We start from the raw sequence: 16,316 nt of genomic DNA on the forward strand, positions 1-16,316 counted from the left end.
CTTAACTCCAGCGGATCCACCACCAGTGCAGGGGCTTATTAAGACCGACATCTAAAACACCGGTCTTAATAAATGTGCCCCTTTGTTCTTAGCACTAGGGTCCCATCAGTTGATATCCTTTAACATTCACAAACGGACGGCATATCCTAGTGACATATCATCACTTTTCTTGATGGTAATATAACCCGTTAACGATCTCGTTGGTTCTCAGTGAATGATACACGCCTTTTATGCCGTCAGCTCTCAAAACCCTCTTTTATGTCCTCACAGGTTGCATCTGTCTATGCTGCAGGAGCCCAGCAGTTCCCTCCTGGTGCTTGAGTGGACGCATTATGAATCCCCCATCGGAGCACGGATAGCAGATTATCTTATCAGCCAGGAGAAGGCTACTGACAAACTGGACCATTCCAAAATGGAAGCAGGTAACGATGACGGTGAGAAGAGTTTTTTTCGCAATAAATGTAATTTTCTAGCAGGAGCTTTTAATCGGTGTCATGGAAATAGCTTTTATTGTCAATCTAGCAGGAGTAACAGAAGAAGCGGGAGGAGCAAGGGTGCACTTAGTAGCGTGGACCCACCCTCAGTGCACTTAATTGCACATTTGCATATAGATTAAAATTACTTTTTCTCTCGAATGAAGCAACAGATCGCTAAGTAAAAGGTATCATTACAGCTAAGCTAGCACTACAAGGCATTGTACCTGGTTTAACATTAAACACTGGTGACAGACTCCATTTAAGAAAGGCCAGACCACATTTACTAATAGTGTCTGACGTTAAAAAGCCTAAACTTGGACCAGGCAGTCAAAAAATGTGCCAAATTTATCATTCTGTATAATAAATTTTGAGCAGTTTAAGATACTTGTGTCCTTAGCTTTAAACCACCTATTTGTTAACTTAGTTTACGCCAAATATTTGCACCAAAAGTTTTGCACATTTTTTGTTCACTTGCCCCATTTTAAATCATCCCCACTTTTTAAACACAACCCATTTTCTTGGAAAAGTGTTGAGCATGTTGTAAACCTCTATTCTTTTTGGTGTTGCAAACCTCTATTCTGTTTCATGTGTCTAAAAAACATTTGTGCCAAAAACGGTTCAACTCCATTTGTAAATGTGGGCCAAAGTGTACATATTGAAAACCAAATCAAATGTTTTAAGCATTGTGTCAATTAGAGGTGATAATAAGCGTATTGCTCAAAATTTGATTTGGGTTCAATACATCCAAATCCGTTGATTCAATTCAAGTTGGAACCGATTCTATTCAAATCGATAGTGCTCTAATTGGCCTGAAAAAGTGTGTAGGACACACTGAGACCTCTTAGGATTCATATTTTTATCTCCTGTCTGCCACTTTTATGATTTTTTTATTCAATTTTTTTTCTCTCTTTTTCCAAAACCTCAAATTTGCCAGAATCCAGTCACCAAAAATTTGGATGCAGATGCAAAATAATTTTTTATAAAATTCTGGTAGAATTTGATTAATTTCATCGATTTGCTCATCTCTAGAGCCAATTTGTATAAATAACTGAATTAATACATGAACCGCCAGCAAAAAAATACATTTATAAAAAATAAATTGTAAGCCAAACATCAACATTTGAATTCCAAATCATGGGATGTTTGGAAGCCACACCCAAAAACCTAGCAGAACCCTTTTAAAGCAAACTCTTCCCCTTTTTTGGTCCATTTTTTAGGAAAGTACTGCATCAGCTGGCACATACAGTAGGTAACTTATTTCATTTTAAGTATGTTATTGAGCTGAACAATACAGGTTCTGTTCTTTCCTTTACACTTGGAAACCAACAGAGAAACTCTAGCATCCAATAAAAGACCGTAGAGACTTTATTGTGAATTTTTTAAGCCAAACATAGAGACATAAAGGTCTAAGCTTTTCAGGTCTAACAATAATGAACCTTACTCATGGCATAAATAAGGGTACTTTTTGTTAGCCCTGAAAAGCTTAGACTTTCATGTGTCCACTTCCTTCCCTATTTTTTTTTCAAAGACTCGCAATAAAATCTCTACGGTTTTTTATTGGATACTGGAGTTTTTCCGTTGATTTACAAGGTCATCAAGTGTGTTTTTCACATATCTTCTTTGCGTCTGGCACCATACAGAAGGTGAGCTGTAAAAAGTCTCTTCTCATTTCTACTAAGTTTAACATCTGTTGTGGGTAAACTGTTTGAAGGTTTTCTGAGAGATGCTATGTTAGAGCATCTTAACGGAAATAAGCAAATAACGCCATATCAGCATGGCTTTGTGAGGGATCGGTCATGTCAAACTAATTTAATCAGTTTCTATGAGGAGGTAAGTACTAGACTTGACAGCGGCGAATCAATGGATGTCGTGTATCTGGACTTCTCCAAAGCATTTGACACTGTACCACATAAAAGGTTAGTATATAAAATGAGAATGCTCGGACTCGGAGAAAACGTCTGTAAGTGGGTAAGTAACTGGCTGAGGGATAGAAAACAGAGGGTGGTTATTAACGGTACATACTCAGATTGGGTCACTGTCACTAGTGGAGTACCTCAGGGGTCAGTATTGGGCCCTATTCTCTTCAATATATTTATTAATGATCTTGTAGAAGGCTTGCATAGTAAAATATCAATTTTCGCAGATGACACTAAACTGTGTAAAGTAATTAACACTGAAGAGGACAGTATACTACTACAGAGGGATCTGGATAGATTGGAGGCTTGGGCAGATAAGTGGCAGATGAGGTTTAACACTGACAAATGTAAAGTTATGCACATGGGAAGGAATAATGCAAGTCACCCGTACATACTAAATGGTAAAACACTCGGTAACACTGACATGGAAAAGGATCTAGGAATTTTAATAAACAGCAAACTAAGCTGCAAAAAACAGTGTCAGGCAGCTGCTGCCAAGGCCAACAAGATAATGGGTTGCATCAAAAGGGGCATAGATGCCCGTGATGAGAACATATTCCTACTACTTTACAAATCACTGGTCAGACCACACATGGAGTACTGTGTACAGTTCTGGGCTCCTGTAAACAAGGCAGACATAGCAGAGCTGGAGAGGGTCCAGAGGAGGGCAACTAAAGTAATAACTGGAATGGGGCAACTACAGTACCCTGAAAGATTATCAAAATTAGGGTTATTCACGTTAGAAAAAAGACGACTGAGGGGAGATCTAATTACTATGTATAAATATATCAGGGGGCAGTACAGAGATCTATCCCATCATCTATTTATCCCCGTGACTGTGACGAGGGGACATCCTCTGCGTTTGGAGGAAAGAAGGCTTGTACACAAACATAGAAAAGGATTCTTTACGGTAAGAGCAGTGAGACTATGGAACTCTCTGCCTGAGGAGGTGGTGATGGTGAGTACAGTAAAGGAATTCAAGAGGGGCCTGGATGTATTTCTGGAGTGTAATAATATTACAGGCTATAGCTACTAGAGAGGGGTCGTTGATCCAGGGAGTTATTCTGATTGCCTGATTGGAGTCGGGAAGGAATTTTTATTCCCCTAAAGTGAGGAAAATTGGCTTCTACCTCACAGGGTTTTTTTTTTGCCTTCCTCTGGATCAACTTGTAGGATGACAGGCCGAACTGGATGGACAGATGTCTTTTTTCGGCCTTATGTACTATGTTATATGTTACTACTTACCTTTACCCATGTACCAGCGCATTTTTTACAGTGTATTTTGAGTGTTACAATTATTCCCCATTTCTTTTTTTTCCCCCATCATCAGAGACTGTTCTAAGTTTCGTGGAAGATATTATCTCAGGAGCAAAATCTCCCTGTGTGATGCCAGCCCAAGTACCCGACAAACATTCCACCGTTATATCGATCGTGGTCCGCTGCCTGGCGTCTGACACTTCTTACACGTGAGCGCTATCCCCCCGCTGCTCCATACTGTTATTTGATTATCAGGGATATAATGGAGTCAGACTCTGTCTGCTAAAGTGCTCTGATTCTATTTTCATTTAAATTGACCATCTTTAACATTAGTAAAGTGAATCAGTCAAGTGAATTATTATGGAGTATTGTGGGAAAAAAAGGTTAATAGATTTTTCTATTAATAGTCCCCCATATTATTTAACAGGTGACATGCTGTTGCCTTAGGACTTATGCGCCCGTTAATAACCCCGGTTTGGTAAATTAATCTTTTCATATTACTCCCATTTAATCAGCTTTGGTAATATCTTTTTTAGTTGAGGTCTTAGTTTGGCCAAAGTATGATAATCTTTACACCCTGCCTCGGGGGTTCCGCTCTGTTGCAGGTAATATAATTTGCGGTCCTCATCAGAGACAGCTTTTTGCAGCTTAACCCCTGTTATTCCCTGACTTAGGAAAGCTTGCAGCGTGTCTTGTCCATTGATCACTCTAAAATAGCTTTGTCTCCTGGCTTGATCAGGTTCACATTATGGGGAGTTGACAACACAGGCAGACGTTCTGAGCCGAGTCATGTCACTGTGCGAATGCCCTGCCCTGAGGTGGATGACGTAAAGTCGCAAGGTAAATGTTGTTTTATGCCTCACGAAAAGATATATATAAATAATTTGTCCAAGAATGTGAAAAATTTAATTCGCTGCTTGTAATATACAAAAAAATAAAGTGAACATTTCCCAGAAATACATAGGGGTATCACCTGGCCTACAATAGGCATACAATGTGCGCATTTACTCTGCATACTAGATTCTCTCTATAATGAGAAAGAGTATCCCCTAGACAATATATATATATATATATATATACTGTATATAATTGAGAAACAAAGTTTTTGAGAAATTCAGACCAACTCATGAACCTGTTCGCTCATCCTTAGCACTTAGTATATGTTTTGATCAAAATGCATATTCCCTTTCACCACATCAAGGTAAAAATAATGAATGGTTTTATTTCAGCTTTCAGAAGGTAAACATATATAAAACATACAGTTATTAAATGACTATTATACATTTCAAATTTTCACATATCTGATGACAGCACACCTTTAAATAATACAGACCTATTTGGGCATTTTTTATTATTGCACTCTGCTACATTTGTGCTAAATTGTGTTTTGTTTTTGTTTTTTCAGTTGGCTTCTATTTAAAAATTTTCAACATTTTTTCCTCTACAGCGTTCACTCTACTTTCATTCTGCAGACTATTGCTTCCCGATTTCATATAGCTCATAAAATAATAAGTTAGCTACAATAAGCACTTATGAGCTCGTTATATGAGGAAAGCACTGATAAAGGCCACAGAGAAGCCATCAGAGCAGCTCTCTGATGCATTCACTGTGAAGCAGGAAGATTCAGTCCACAGATACACTGGAAATGAAAGCTGTAGAGGAAAAACTATTGAAAATGTATAATAATGAGCAATTGAAAGGAGATTTTAGCTCAAAATGAGTAAATGTTACATAATCCCATAAATGTGTCTGCCTTTAAATGTGTCTGCCAGGTTCAAAAATTATCTCCAATCGTATTGCCCTCGAGCAAGAATACTTTGGACTATTTATAAACAGTTGCACTAATTGTTACCATGCAAAGCTATCAACTCCCTACTTTATTGCATTATGAAGGGTTAATTTTCACTGTGATTTATGCTGTTATGGGCACTTATACTGCTTCATATTGTTAAAATGCATTCATCCGGTATGTTTATTGTAATATATCCTGTTCATTTGCGCTGTTATTACACTTTAACAGCACTGCACTGTGCAAAGGATTAATGCACAGCCAGCTTATATTGAGAAATAAAATCTGACACACTGACCTTCTGTCTAGTTTAGCTATTTATCTCTTAAGACTTGTTTATATCTCGAAAAAAAACGGCTTATTTATTCCAATAGACTTGTACTGAAACTCTATACAAGCCTATGTAACAACTTTTCTTTTTAGGTTTTGCTTCTCCCTTCCACCTCTCCCACTAGAAGATCCTAGTTCAGCTAGACACTGTATATAAGGAGAGAAGCCCCTAGTTGTCTGCAGATAGGGACTAGTGCAAAGTAGAAGATACTCTACCAGTCTGCAGGTAGGGACCAGTGCTTAGTAGGAGAGACTCTATCGGACTTCTTGAGTGACTAGAAGAAGATGCTGAGATAGGGATGCTGAGCCACAGACCTTGGGCTACCAGCCTTTGGCCAGGATACTAGCCTTCCGAGAAAGAGAAGGACAGCAGGCCTTTCCTCAGTATGAAACATTCTGCTGCTCAGGAGGAGACTGAGGAAGACAGCTCAGTGCCTTGCCTGTATTGTTTTGCACTCAAAGGCTATGTACAACATTGGTGGCAATTTTTTTATTATTGCATTCCACTCATTTTGAGCTTAAAATCATTTTTTCAATAGGTCTTTATTAAAATATGAAGCTGTTGCACAGCTTTGAGTTTATCTAGTAGCTAATTCAGAATTTTCTCCCTGCGCCATCAGGAAGGGAGTTGACGGGCACCTTATAGCTGATCTCTGAGCTTATAAATACTCATTATAGCTAAATTCTTATCTTACTGATAAGAATGTGGCTTAAATCATTGTTTATGACCTCTTAGTAATTTACAGACAAGGGATAACCTGCACAAAGTGAAAGTGAAAGTACCATCCAAACAGCTAGATAAACAATTAACCCTTTGTGACAGAACAGCTTGATATTTTTAATAAAGACCAATTGAAAAAAAGATTTTTAGCCCAAAATGAGTAAAATGCAATGACAAAAATAAATTGCCCCTGAAGACGTACATAGCGTATAGTTCCTCTAGTAAAGAAGCACACTGGTTAACTGCAGACCCTGACTCTCTGGCCTTATTTCCCATTGGGGTGCTCCACACCTTACCATTCCTTTCAGAGAGCAGCAATAAGTGACCTCAATGGTGTCAGGAGGACCCAGCGTAGCATTGGGACCACCTCAACCCAGACACTGCACAATAAACATCTGATCAATGAGGTCCAACCACTAAGGTTGTGAAATGAATGAAGCGGCAGGCTGTGACTGTGGCTCCATTAATTTCTATGGGATTGCTGGTGATAGCCAACACCTGAATTTGGCAATCTACTGAAGTCCCATTGAGAATTAATGGAGCACCAGTGGTCAACCATGAGCTACCATACCATTGATTTGGGGCAATGGGACCCCAATCTGTCACAGCTGTCAGAACCCCTCCCCCTTTCCTAGTCAGGAGATAGCTTTAGAACTTTCCAGAACCCCTTTAAGGATATGTTTGTGCACTGATATTGGAAAATTATAAATAGTTAAATGATCACCAAACCGGGTGAATGTTAGTTCATAGCCAAGATTTTACATAGGAATAGCACACATTGTTGGTAGTGTAGAGGCGTGATTTTATCATAGCAAGTATGGTTAAGATCCCTGGCTGCCAAAGCACAGATCAACACCCATGGAGTAACCCGTCCACTATAGCTGTGCACTATAACCAGGGGCAAGGCTATGGGGGATGCAAGATTGCAGTCACACTTGGGCACCGAAGACATGAGCATTATAAATAGTGTATTGTAGGTGGGGGGCTGTGTTACCAGTTTCCTTCAAGGTACACCTCTGGCTATATACTTTCCTATGACTATGTACAATTTTAGGTATTGTCTATATGCTTGTTTTGCATGTAGAATTAAATAAATTATGGAGAGTCTTAAGAGTAGTGATGGATGAACATCGGCCGGGACGGCTCACGATCGCGTGAACGCGATCAAATGTTCGCGAACGACAAGTTCGCGGCAGTCCCCATTCACTTTAATGGCAGGCGAACCTGAAAACCTTCAGCTCATATTTGCAGCCACCAAATACTTAGTAGAAGTGTACAAATAGTCCCAAAACATGGACAGTGACATACCAGAGGGGGATCAATGACAAAAATTCCAACAAAAAAATATGTATCTTAATTAGGGGACATTTTTATGTGTCTTAAAGGGAAATTCTCTGAAATGTGCCCTGCTGGAGCCTAGAGACATTTTATTTTAGGCCAGAAGAATACGGGCCTTAAAAATTAGGCATTCACCTGACATAAAAGAAATTGTGATTATGTGGCTCGAGGTACATTATGCGGTCACTGAATAACAATTTTACTGTAGCCCACTTTTTTTTTCACTTTTTTTGGGGGGGAACGGGTAACTGGTATATCACACCACTAGAAATTATTTGTTCCAATAGCGTTTTTCCCTATCTGTAGCTGAGGTAACGCAGCAAAACCGCAAGCAAATGCTACACTAACCAAATGCACTATATAGAAAGTATATTATTGGTATATCATACCCCTGCTTCAATCATTTTTTGGGGGGGCAACTGGTATTTCACACCAGTAGAAATTATTTGTTCCAATGGCGTTTGTCATGATCTGTAGCTGAGGTAACGCAGCAAAACCGTAAACAAATGCTACACTACCCAAATGCACTATATAGAAAGTATATTATTCTTATATAACACCCCTGCTTCAATCACACCAGTAGAAATTATTTGTTCTAATAGCATTTGTCCCTCTATATACCTGCGGTATCGCAGCAGAACAGCACACAACTGCTGCACAATACAAATGCACTATATACTTACTATGTTAGAAAGTATATTATAAGTATATCACACCCCTCAGTATATCACACCTATAGATAGCACACCTATACCAGTCCTTAAAAGGACTTTTGCGGCCCTATTAGCTAGCGTTTTGTCCCTAACAGCCTGTCCCTGCTCCACACAGCAACCTCTCCCTACACTGGCAAAACACTGAATGTAAAAGGGCGCCCAGATCGGGTTTATTTATAAGGTAGGGGGTATGTCCATGTGCTGAAACGTCTCAATTGGCTGTCCTGTACTCCCTGATGGATGTGTCATGGGTCAAAGTTCTTCACAATGTAAAAGAATATGGAGCCGGCGGACATCGCCATATGTTTGCCCGTTCGGCGAACCGCGAACGAGCAAAGTTCGGCGCAATACGACCGCCGGGCGAACCGCAAGGCCATCACTACTTAAGAGTTCTTTTCAGATATAAAGCCAAAAATGACACCTCGGGGAATGTCAGTATATGTATGCATTGGATGACAATATGCTCGGTTGTTTTATATCCATGTTTGTCCATTTGGTACTAAGACGGAGTAAAAGTTGAGATGATAAGTCTCTTACCATCTTCTGCATATTTCATAACCAAATGCTCCTTGTTGTAAATAAATGAATAGATAGACACTGTCAAATGAAAAACTAACATACAAAATGCATCACAAACCATAAAACAACCCTAGGAAGTAAAAAAGTTGATTCACGTACTATAGTGAGATTAACTTTGGATTTTTTTTAGTCCATACCCTCCTCTTCTGTTCATTCAGAAGGAGATCAGGATTACATAAAGTACTAAAAAATTCATGTAACAAGGCAGACTTTTTTTTTATTGTTCATGCAAGGGCCAAGGCTTTTTAGAATTGGCACTATATTTTCTCTCTGAGACTTTAAAATGTTAATTTATTCAATGGTTTATTTATTTCTGTTCCCTTCATGGCACTGTTAAAAAATTTTGTGTTCTGGTGGTTAAGATTTAACTGTTGCCACTAACAATGCATGTAGCTTTACCTTTTCCTAACACTTTGTTAGTTTGTATGCATATTCATACTGTAGGTGGCTTTACAGAGATTTTCTGAGATTCCGAAACTGATGAGCTATCCTCAGGATAGGTCATCACTATCAGATTGGCGGGGGGTCTGACACCCGAGATCCCTGACAATCAGCTCTTGAAGGAGGTTGCGGAACTCCTAGCAGCTTACCAAGCATGGGGAAGTCTATTAGATAGCAACCATGCTTGGTATTGCAAGTCAGCCACATTCACTTGCATGTGATTTAGCTGCTCCTACAGTAGGCCATGTGACCTATGAACGTGACATCCCTGGCCAGGGAAGAGTCCATGGCACTCACCGTGGTGCTGTGACCTTTTCAAATGGCTGTTTGGTAGGGATTTCAAGTGTCTTACCCCAGCCAAACTAATATTGATGACCTATCCTGAGTATAGATCTTCAATATCAGAAACTCAGAAAACCCCTTTAATAACAAATATTCAACCATGGTCGGATAAAAGTTCCAATATTAAATGCGTAGCTATAAATCACATACATTCATACATAATCTGCTGTGGAATTCGATTCGAATTTTAGGATAAATTCGATTCGCCTCGAAGCCGAATTTCCTCGTGCTTTATGTCAGCGAATCGATTTAACCTAAAATAGTGTAAAAAACTAAAAAAATTTAAACTTTAATTTGCTCGCGACGGGCCGCCAGCCTCCATCTTGATTGAAGATCTTAACTAAAATCCCATGCGCGGTGACGTATGACGTGACCACGCCGGCTGCCGTAATATGACGTAATCTCGCGCCACGTGAGATTTCACTCCAGATTTTTTAAGCTAGATGGCAGCGGCCATCCCGTCGTGAGCAAATGGAGGCGGTAAGTTTGATAGAATTTTTTTTTATTGTTAATTTTACACAGTTTTTACACTCAGATGCCGGGATAATGTATGAACGCGGCATCTGAGGGGTACAATGACGAGGGCGGCGCTATAGCAGCTCCCTGTCATTGCACCCGCTACTTACAAAAAAATGTGCTTTGTGACAACGTAATTTTTTTGGTAAAATTTGGCGAATCAGCCGAATCAGACTTTTCAATTATTTGCTCATCTCCAGTCTGATTTTCCCACCCTGAAAAGACCAATTATCTGTCCAACCTGTCTTTGTCTACTTGGAAAAATTCCACTTAAGGCTACCTTTAGACCATGCAAAATTATATAATCTTAGAGGACATTTATCATACCCTATATGCCAGAAAACTGGAGTAAAAAAAGTAGCAAAGTTTGTCCTTTGCACAACATTTTATGACTCACAAAGTAAGTAGATCAGAGAAGCGAGTGGGCAGTGCACCCTTGCTGGCTCACAGACCTGCAGGAGTGCACCACAATTATTAAAAGTGGTGAGCGCAATGACGTCACCGAAGGTCCTTTTCCAGCCAGGTCCTGCAAGAAGAAGAAGAAAGAAGACGAGCCCGGCTGCGCGATTAAGTGGATGAGGTAAGTTACATTTTATTTTTAACCCTGCAATGGACCTTTTACTTAGCATTCTGAATTAAAGAATGCTATTATTTTCCATTATAACCATGTTATAATGGAAAATAATGAAGTAAATGGGGTCCCGGGTAACTCATCCCTCGTCTCCTTAGCAACCATGCGTGAAAATCGCATTGCATCTGCACTTGCTTGCGGATGCTTGCAATTTTTACGCATCCCCATTTATTTCTATGGGGCCTGAGTTGCGTGAAAAACTCAGAATATAGAACATGCTGCGATTTTCACGCAACGCACAAGTGATGCGTGAAAATGACCGCTTATCTGAACAGCCCTATTGAAGTAAATGGGTCCGGATTCAGTGCGGGTGCCATAAGTTCACCTCATGCATTGCACCCGCAGGTAATTCTCGCCCATGTGAAAGGGGCCTTAGGCTACTTTCACATCTGCGATTTTAGTCTCCGGTTTTGAGATCCGGCATGGGATCTGAAAACCACAGCAAAACAGTTCCGTTATAATAATACAACTGGCTGCATCCGTTCAGAATGGATTCGGTTGTATTATATAAAAAAATATTAAAACCATTGTAAGTCAATGGGCGCCGGATCTGTTTTTTCATGTCTGAAAAAAAAACAGATCCGGCACCATTGACTTACATGGTTTTTGGTGCCGGATTCGGCTTGTTCAGTTTCCCAGGCCGCACACAAAAATGTTTTTTTTTGTGTCTAGCATGGGAACGCAACAAACCGGAACGGAATGCATTCTGGTCCACTTCGTTCCTGTTTGTTCAGTTTTGTCCCCATTGACAATAAATGGGGACAAAATTAAAGCATTGCGTTGCAGTTTTGAGAGCCTGTGCCGAATCTCAAAACCGGCCAACGCAGCGCTAATGTGAAAGTAGCCTTATTCAAGAAGAAAATTCACATTAACTGTGGAATGAAGAGAACAGTTGCATTGTGACTAGGGATGAGCGAATTTTATATTTTGAAGTTCGTGTGCGGGTTCGTGTTGTGATATTTACTGAATTGCATTATGGATTCTGTTACCACGGACCATAACAAAATTCCATGACGGAATGCATAGCGGAATGCCTTCAGCAATTCAGTAAATACCACAACACGAACCTGCACACAAACTTCAAAATATGAAATTCGCTCATCACTAATTGTGACCTCTTTTTTAATCTTTTTAGCTGCAGATCTGCTAATTCTTAGTCTCCTCTTCTATTATCCAAGATGGCTGCAGAGTCATCTCCACGACTTCTGAAAGGCCCCCAGCGTCTTGAGTAATTCCGCTCCTTTCATATCTCCAGTATCACAACATTGCATTAAAAAGAAAAAGACGCTTGAATAGCCAGACCAGAATTGGTTCTGGCTCATGAAATCTGCCAAATGCTAAATGAAAAAAAAAGACATTCTAGAAATTGAGATCAAATTTCTTAACAATTGTAATTAATTCAATGTAATAAATTACAGGAACGTTCTAAGTTCAGTTACATGGCCCCGACTGTTACATTTTGTATATTCAGTGATATTTGTTGCGGCAGCTTCTGCAGTTTAGCTTCCTTGGCAAGTCAATTAAATATAATTAAGACCGAAGTTAATAAACTGTTAAAGATGATAGAGAACATTTAAAATGGGTTATTGTTTTGTCTCGATGCTTCTCCTGAATATTCTCTTTTGTATTTTCACGTCCTGCTATTAAGAAAATAATGAGTTAGGGAAACAAAATGTGAGAATGCAGGGCTAATCTGATTCAATGTAGTCTACTATGTGGTCGTTACAGTGGCAACGAGTTCTCGACAATGCACCATTAATTGTGTAGATTTTATTGACTTTTTTAACGCTTGTGTGTTTGTTTATGTCAACCTAGAGGTGGCTGATAAAATCTACAACCTCTTCAATGGTTATACTAGTGGGAAGGAGCAACAGACAGCGTACAACACCTTGCTGGAACTAGGGTCCCCCAGTCTGCACCGTGTACGGTTCCACTACAACCAGCACTTCCAGAGTTTCGGAGAGTTTACCTGGCGTTGTGAGGATGAACTAGGACCCAGGTACTTTTATGATTAATATTCAAGCTTGTGTTTAAGCTTGTGTTTATGAGTTTACTATCTTGATTTGGCAAAGCGGGCACTTTCTGTTTTGTTTGTGTTCAGGATAAATTAGTTATGAGGAAGCCAGATCGCTTTTACTACCCTAAAACCAGTATTATTTTCTAAACGCATACAGGGGGTAGGTAGAGTAGAAAAGAGTGTGGTGAAGTTTCAGCTAATAGCAGGAATGCCCAACCTGTGGCCCTCCAGCTGTTGCAAACTGCAACTCCCAGCATGCCTTAACAGCCTACAGCTATCAAGGAATGCAGGTTGGGCTTTCCTGGCAAATAGCAATAGGAAGTGACATTAGAGCGGGAGTGTTCTTTGGCAACTTCTGCTGTAGAGCCCAGGAATATAGTAGTTGTTATTTCCTGTTGTGTTAGGGACCTATAATATATTTATACTATAATATACAGGGTGGGCCATTTATATGGATACACCTTAATAAAATGGGAATGGTTGGTGATATTAACTTCCTGTTTGTGGAACATTAGTATATGTGAGGGGGGAAACTTTTCAAGATGGGTGATGACCATGGTGGCCATTTTGAAGTCGGCCATTTTGAATCCAACTTCTTTTTTTCAATATAAAGAGGGTCATTTGACACATCAAACTTATTGGGAATTTCACAAGAAAAACAATGGTGTGCTTGGTTTTAACGTAACTTTATTCTTTCATGAGTTATTTACAAGTTTCTGACCACTTATAAAATGTGTTCAATGTGCTGCCCATTGTGTTGGATTGTCAATGCAACCCTCTTCTCCCACTCTTCACACACTGATAGCAACACCGCAGGAGAAATGCTAGCACAGGCTTCCAGTATCCATAGTTTCAGGTGCTGCACAACTCGTATCATCTGAAGGCAATCGTCTATGCTGTGAAGATACGAGATGTGCAGCACCTGAAACTACGGATACTGGAAGCCTGTGCTAGCACACCATTGTTTTTCTTGTGAAATTCCCAATAAGTTTGATGTGTCACATGACCCTCTTCCTATTGAAAAAACAAAAGTTGGATTCAAAATGGCCAACATGGTCACCACCCATCTTGAAAAGTTTCCCCCCTCACATATACTAATGTGCCACAAACAGGAAGTTAATATCACCAACCATTCCCATTTTATTAAGGTGTATCCATATAAATGGCCCACCCTGTACAGAGTGGCTTAGAAGAATAAATGTCCTTAATATTAAGACTGTTGTGTTAAACCATAGTGTCCTGTTAATAATGGAGAAATATGCTGAAGGACATAGATACATTTACAATATGTTTATACTAGACTACCTATCCCGACCCAGTACTGACTCATATACTTCACTCAGTGCTTGTTTGATTTTTTATGTCATGATTGATGTAAAAAATTAAAATCGGACATCATATAGAACATGACAATATTTCTAACTAAGCTAGAACCAGCCCTGTACCTCACATGGATCCAGAGATCTTCACATTCATTGATCCAGTTTCTCTGCTAGATTTATTTCAAGCTGACAGCTAAAGGGCCATGTCATTTCTCACTGACAACATTTCTAACATGATATATGGTTGATGATAGTTGAAGATTTGAACTGAGCATGTGCAACCACCCCAGTAAGGTGGACAAAAAAAAGAAAAGAACAAACAGCAGGTGGCGCTATACAGATACAATTATTGTATATCTCAGTGGTTCTGCATTTTTTTTTTATTATATACATTAACAAAAGTATTCAGATCCAGGTGCTAGTTTGAAAAATTTAGAATATTTTTTTGTGGCATAATTCCTTTGATCAATTTTAATTAAAGGGAAAGTTTCAGTAGATTCATGCTACCCTAACTAGTTCAGTATTTTAGAAAAAACAAAGGGGAATTTATCAAGCCCTGCACACAAAACTTCTGGCTAGTACAGACTTTGCAACTTTTTGGGGTAACTTGCATAAAATGTTTGAGCATTGCACCTTTCAATGCCACCTACAGATTTGGACTGAAAATTTTGTCAAAATTTCAGAGTTGGTGACTTTTGTGACACATTTATAGTGTGACTATTTAAAAAGTCTCAAAAAGTCACAACTCCACCCTAATCATCCCCCAGTCATACTTTTACTGAAATAGGCCCAACCATATTGCACTTGCACCAAATGTATTATTACTGTATGCCATTATCAAAAATTCACCAACAAAAATAAATTGCCCGCATAGTTTTCAAAATAGTTAGGCATAGGGAGAATCATCCACTAGGCGGCTCCCCTTTCAGCTTCTGCCTGCCTAGTTTGAGACTTGTTTGACAAGTTTCTCTCTAAATGCATATAGTTATTTTAATGCAAGAGCCAGTTAGTATAACATGCTGCAAGTGGTTTTGGTAGCATGAATCTACTGACAGTTTCCTTTTAAAATGTTGAATGTACTGTACAAAGAAATATTTGTCATACTTCTTGTTCCTTTACAGGAAAGCTGGCTTGGTTTTATCTCAGCTAGAAGCCTTGAGTTCACGATGCAGTTTTCTTCTTGGCGAGCCGAGAATCAGCCTACGGCGCTCTTCCCTGCATTACTTAGCCTGTCGCTACAGTGAGCCCAAGCCTAATGCAGTGAACTGGACTGAACTGAGTAGAGACCTGAGGAAGAACTGTGAGGAACAAGTACTTATAGTCTTGAGCAATGATTATGGAGACAGCAAAGACAACTGAACGTCACTGGTGCCTCACCTGGTACCAGGACTCAGGAACTGATTGTGCTTCATATAAAAGCAAGCTGAATTTGTTACTGTACAAAAAAAAAAAAGACTTGCTGATCAAATAGCCCTGTGTCAAGTTCTGACCTTACAACAGAAATTAAACTGGACAACATATGACTGCCACCTGTTAGTTTCTGGATGTATGAGCATGGCAAGAGATGTCATGGCCTCTTCAGTCATGGTGCACTAAACACAATGCAAGGTAATACCGGAAACCCCAACCCCTAGATGTATACCATGTAATGTCCTACAGTATTGCACCCAATGTTATGGACATAATACTTATATGGTTGCAACAATGATGTAACTCAGGCTCTATGTCATGAAGATGTTTACCCCATTATGCCATGAGGTTTGCAATGTAAAAAAATATTTAAAAACCAATGAAAATTATACAATGTTTTTCTATGGTATATTTGTAGTATGAGTCAGTGATCTGTCTTGGTTAAGAATGTCCAACTTGATCTCTAAAATACAAAATTAACCCCTTCAATTCTTTATCTATAAGTGAAGGATTATTCT

General features: G+C 39.4%; 1 protein-coding gene across 1 annotated transcript in view; it reads left to right on the forward strand.

Annotated features, from left to right (window-relative positions):
• ASTN1 (astrotactin 1) overlaps positions 1-15,747 on the forward strand; it is a 519,295-nt gene extending 503,548 nt beyond the window's left edge. The window contains exons 19-23 of the mRNA XM_040408285.1: positions 271-422; positions 3,723-3,858; positions 4,389-4,489; positions 12,865-13,048; positions 15,510-15,747. Of these exons, the coding sequence (XP_040264219.1) occupies positions 271-422; positions 3,723-3,858; positions 4,389-4,489; positions 12,865-13,048; positions 15,510-15,747 (811 nt within the window). The remainder of the gene's footprint in view (positions 1-270; positions 423-3,722; positions 3,859-4,388; positions 4,490-12,864; positions 13,049-15,509) is intronic.
• The last annotated feature ends 569 nt before the right edge of the window (positions 15,748-16,316 follow it).

The sequence above is a fragment of the Bufo bufo genome, chromosome 9, assembly GCF_905171765.1.
Source record: "Bufo bufo chromosome 9, aBufBuf1.1, whole genome shotgun sequence".
Lineage (NCBI taxonomy): Eukaryota > Metazoa > Chordata > Amphibia > Anura > Bufonidae > Bufo > Bufo bufo.